Source organism: Crocodylus porosus, unplaced genomic scaffold (assembly GCF_001723895.1).
Source record: "Crocodylus porosus isolate Cpor-Errol unplaced genomic scaffold, CroPor_comp1, whole genome shotgun sequence".
NCBI classification, from domain to species: Eukaryota; Metazoa; Chordata; order Crocodylia; family Crocodylidae; genus Crocodylus; species Crocodylus porosus.
The window spans coordinates 48,047,297-48,052,492 of record NW_017728909.1 but is presented as its reverse complement, the minus strand read 5'-3'; the positions used below and the strand labels follow the sequence as shown (position 1 = coordinate 48,052,492).

Sequence of the window (5,196 nt, the reverse complement as noted above, 5' to 3'; positions counted from 1 at the left end):
GCGCCGGGTCCTGTCCCGGCTCGGGCTCTCGCGGCGCGCAGCTCTGCTCAGCTCTGCCCCGGGTTTTAGCCTGGAGCCCTCCCCGGGACAGAGAACAAAGGACTCTCCCGTTGCCACAGCCCCGAGCTGTTGTGCTTGGATGCCAGCGGCTCCTAGCTGGGGGCCCTGTGGGTGGGGTGGATGCAGCCCCGTGGGGCGCCCAGAAAGGACGCACCAGGGCCCCCGGTCGAGGATCCGCACTTTCCTGTCCTGCGAGGCTGCGGCCGTGCCCGGCATGGGCAGCTGAGTGGCAGGGTCACATGGTTTTTCCAGGGAACGAAGCTCTTTGATGCTTTTGTCTAAGGCCCTGACAGCTCGGGAAGTGAAAATGGGGCCTGAAAGCTATTCAGAGGGCAGCAGGAAAGGGTGGCATTTGGAAGCCCCAGCAGGATGCCAACGCCTTGTTTACACACCTGCCTGCGCAATTATGAAGGCCGGGGATGGAAGAGAAAGAGGGAGCAAATGAGTTGGCCAAGAGCACATCAGCAGCCTGTGATGAAGCTGAGAACTGAACATGCGTCTCCTGAGTCACAGGGCATGTGGGAAGCACAGCACCGTCCCTCTTTCCGGGAAGATTTTCATAGCATGCAAATGTCACGACTGCTAATTTTCATACTCTGCATTTTTTCAGGCATCCTGTTTGGCAATGATAGTGCCAGAGGACGAACCTTTGTACGCTATAACAAATATATCACGTATGAACCTATACCTGAGCCAACCTTTGACTACAACTACAATAATGGAAATGATTCAGAAGTTGGCTTGATCTCCACCAATAAGACCAAAGTAGTAACAAGACACTTCTCAGAAGATGCTGAAAGATACCTGGCTAGTCGATGGCTGACTCGTTTGGTTCCTTCAGTTTACACATTTGTGGTTTTGACAAGCCTCCCTCTGAACATTGTGGCAATTCTTGTGTTCCTGATAAAAATTAAAATAAAAAAGCCAGCAGTGGTGTATATGCTGAATCTGGCATCTGCAGATGTCCTATTTGTAAGCGTGCTTCCCTTTAGGATTGTCTACCACTTTTCTGGAAACAACTGGGTGTTTGGACCAGAAATATGCCTTTTTGTTACTGCTGCCTTCTACTGTAACATGTACTGTTCAATATTGCTGATGACTGTTATAAGCATAGATCGTTTCTGCGCTGTAGTGTATCCCATGGAGTCTCTCACATGGCGTACATTAACACGCGCCTGGATAATCTGTTTTGCCATATGGGTTATAGCAGTAGTTGGTGTTGTACCCCTCCTCATCACAGAGCAAACTACGAAAGTCTCTACCTTAAATATTACAACTTGCCATGATGTGTTGGACGAACATCAACTTAAAGGCTTCTATTCTATATTCTTCCTCACTTTCTCTTCCATTTTCTTTTTTGTGCCATTAATAATTACCACCATCTGTTATGTATGTATCATCTGGTGCCTTAGTTCTTCTGACATCATTGCAAAGCAAAGTAAGAAAATGCGAGCCTTACTTCTGTCTGCAGCTGTTTTCTGCATTTTTATTGTTTGTTTTGGACCAACAAATGTCCTTTTATTAATCCATTATGCATATTTTTCTTATGACATCAGTTTAGAATCTGTCTATTTTGCCTATCTCATCTGTGTTTGTATTAGCAGTATCAGTTGTTGCATTGATCCTTTCATTTACTATTATGCTTCTTCCGAGTGTCAGAAACAGCTTGGTAACCTTCTGTGCTGTAAACAGACTTCTGAACCTAGCAGCAGTAGCAGTAATGGGCAGTTAATGGCTAAGACCAGTAGAAGTAATACCTGCTCCAGTACTATGAATAATAGTGTTTACAGGAAACTGCTAACCTAAAGTTTTAAAGATAAATATATGCATTTAAGGTTGCATTCTGCTTCAGTAATAATATTGAAGGCCTGCTTTTGAACTCAGTGGTCACAACTACACAAGATACTGCAAAGTCAGTTACTACTACTTGTTACTACTGTGCAGTAGCGTCCCATGGAAAGAAGTGTGATGCAACGCTGCTGTTCAGTAGTAATGAGCTACTGCACAATCAGTGTCACTTAAAGGCCATTTTGGTGGTGCTACTGCTCAGTAACTCCGGTTACTGTGCAGTCATTTAGTACTTGTTTATACAACTACTGAATGCCTGGGCACTAATGATTGCACAGTCAGTGTCTCATGTAGATGCAGCCAGTTTCATTCAAAACACAAAGGCTATACCTAGCCTGCCGACTAACAGACCCATTTTCCATCCCACCCCATGTCCTTGGCACCACCTTAAAGCTATCTTCACTGCCTAACTGCCTGGTTTGGATGGACATAAAATAGAGGAATGAGAAGGAAAAGTTTGTTTCCTGGTAATGGTCTTGGGCTCAACAGAGAACAGTGTTAACATGGCCATTGTAGTACGGAGTCATTACAGTAATTGACAGGTCAACCCATACTACAGAAAGCATGTGTATATTTATTGTATATAGGTGAACAAAGAGAAAGAAATGAAGAACTTTGCAAAGGCTTTCAGAGATTTTCAGGTAAATTCAGATCAATTCTCTTAAGACTTACAGTTCATTCTGTTGTAGGACCAGTGAAATATTCCTGTTTTAAGAATTTACCATCTTAAATCATATAACATTGTTAAGTAAAATATAATCAGTCCATCTACCTATTATCTCTTAAAATTAAAATGGTATTCCAGCTAACCTGTTTTTAATGTGTCATTATTTCTAATGCCTACATAATTAAAGTTTCTGATCATTATACTCTACCTTTGAACCCTTAACTTGCAGATTCTATATCTTGATTATCCTATTTTATAAACTTCTATATACATTTTTGAATTTGAACAGATAAAAGCAAGTTGAGGAAAACTAAGCTTTTCTTGTGGCAGAATTGGTGACAGCTAAAACTAGGTTTATCTGAGGGTTCTTACTTAACATCAAATAACTTGGCACAATAAAGCACTCTTGCTGGGCTTGTGATGTAAACAAAGGGTTGCCAGCTTGTGGCACAAGTGGCACAGGTAGTCTGTGCGTGGCACACGGCACATCAGAGAGGGGGCAGGCAGCACTGCAGTAGGTAGTGCAGGGAGCAGAAAGCAGAATGGCAGCTTGGGCACAGAGTACAATGTAGGGAGCAAAGTGAGAGGAGCAGATCAGGGAGAGGAATAGCTGATAGGGAGCACAAAGCAGAGCAGCAGATCAGGCAGGAAGTGGGGAATGGAGTGGCATTCGGGGAAGGCACGTGGCTTAATGTGGCACATCTGCCTAAGAAGTTGTCACCCCATTGATTTAAAACATGTTTCCTTTACAGCCAAATTTCGCCAAAGTTCAGTACTGAAATGTCTTCACAAGAACACATACCGAAAAAAGCATTAATGTTTGTTGCCTAGACTGCATGCTGTCAGGCAGTTATTCAGTTAACAGCTATTTAACATATACCATTACACACCTCACAAATGTGTTTTTCTGGCCTAGGGCTCAACACTCAAAAGAGATTTATCCCCTGTCTCCTATAATAGCAAGTCTAATAAATTATTTTTTCAATATTTTAACTTCTGAGACCAGGTCATTTTTAGTAGAAATGTTTTTGCTGAACTTTGTGGCTAAATTCATCCTATACAGTATTATTTTATTTTGAAGTGTCATTGTGTGTTCATAATAGGAAATTTGTTATGTGAATGAGATGTATAGATAAAATGACCTAATTTGATTTGTTATCCAATAAACTGACAGTGAGGTTACTGTAATTTTTGTAACAGCAGGCTCTTCAAGAAAGAAGCTTAGTTTGTCAGCTGCAGAGTGAATAATAGCTGTTTACAGTCCACCACAGAAGAGACATGGAAACCTCATCATCATGCAACTACTGTGAAAACAGTAAATGTCCACAGTATTCATCATCCAAAAGAGAATCTTTCAGGAATTTAGTTTCATTTTGCTTCTATTTTATGACAGTTAAACTTCACTGCTGCAAATATTGCTTAAAGTACAGACAGAAGTTACAGTGTGTTAGTAGAGAATAGGGACTTGCTCCACATGCATCTTCCTTCTGTAAGTGGAACACTAAACTGGTTCGTTTTCTTGGAATGAAAAAAGAGAACATCCTTGCAGATTTAGCTTCCCCTTATTAAGTGGTAAGAAGGCACACAGTCCTCTTAACTCACTGTAACTTATTTGTCTATATCCCTAGTACACTCAAATTTATTTTCATTGGGATAATGCATAAATACATCTACATGGTGGGAAAGGGCAAAAAGCAAAATACTCTCTGAAAAATTTGTGTACCTAGGAAACTTAAGTGAATAAGAAACATTTCACCATTTTAAGCACACTAATATGTTAAGCATATTACATATAAGCAAATATATGTACATGCTTACACATAATATGCTCAATATATTAGTGTGCTTAAAATGGTGAAATATTCACTATATGTTTCACCATTTTATCACATTAATTTTAAGCATATATATATGCGTGTATTAATACGTTTAACATAATGCTATAAAATGGTGAAAATATATTTCTTATTTACTATATAATTCATTTTTGCTCATATTTGTATCAAGCTGCATTAAGATGGAAACTTGAATTTAATTAAATACACAAAAACAGCACTTCAAATTTATTAAATAATACTTTAATGGCTGGATACAGAACCTTTCTTATCAAAACATGGTACACATTTACAATGAACTAATTTATTAACACCAGTATTAATTGCTATAGTATTAGTACTAACTGTTATATAAGCATGAACTGTGTTTAGTGAATTAAACCAATTATTTCAGGTCAGCTTGAGAAAATTCTAAAATGCCTAGGTGAAAGTGATTTGAGCTTAAGTTCCCATTTGCCTAATTCTCCTTAAAACCAGACAGTCATTTTTTTAACCTAGTGTTTCGAATTGTTTTACCCTATTCTTTCAAGTTTTTTTAACTCATATGTCTCAAAGGGACCAAGAAGTCTGTACTGAAGTATCAAGAACCGCTCAGGAGCAAGGGATTGGCAGTTACTGAGCAGATAGTTGTTTTTCCATGACCTGGAGAATATGCCTCCATTATGGGGACAGAATCATGAATATTCATAATTTGAGAGCTGAGCTAATCCAAGATCAGTTACAGAAAATAAAGCAGGCTTGATACCATACAGTTGGGCTCAGTGGATAATCCTGATCAAGGAGTAC

The 5,196-nt window shown here is 39.8% G+C and overlaps 1 protein-coding gene across 1 annotated transcript; it reads left to right on the top strand.

The window, feature by feature from the left end:
• Nucleotides 1-205: 205 nt before the first annotated feature.
• Nucleotides 206-4,263, top strand: F2R (coagulation factor II thrombin receptor). Its single transcript, XM_019532217.1, has one exon. It carries the CDS (start codon nucleotides 430-432, stop codon nucleotides 1,864-1,866), a length of 1,437 nt encoding a protein of 478 aa, XP_019387762.1. The 5' UTR covers nucleotides 206-429; the 3' UTR covers nucleotides 1,867-4,263.
• The last annotated feature ends 933 nt before the right edge of the window (nucleotides 4,264-5,196 follow it).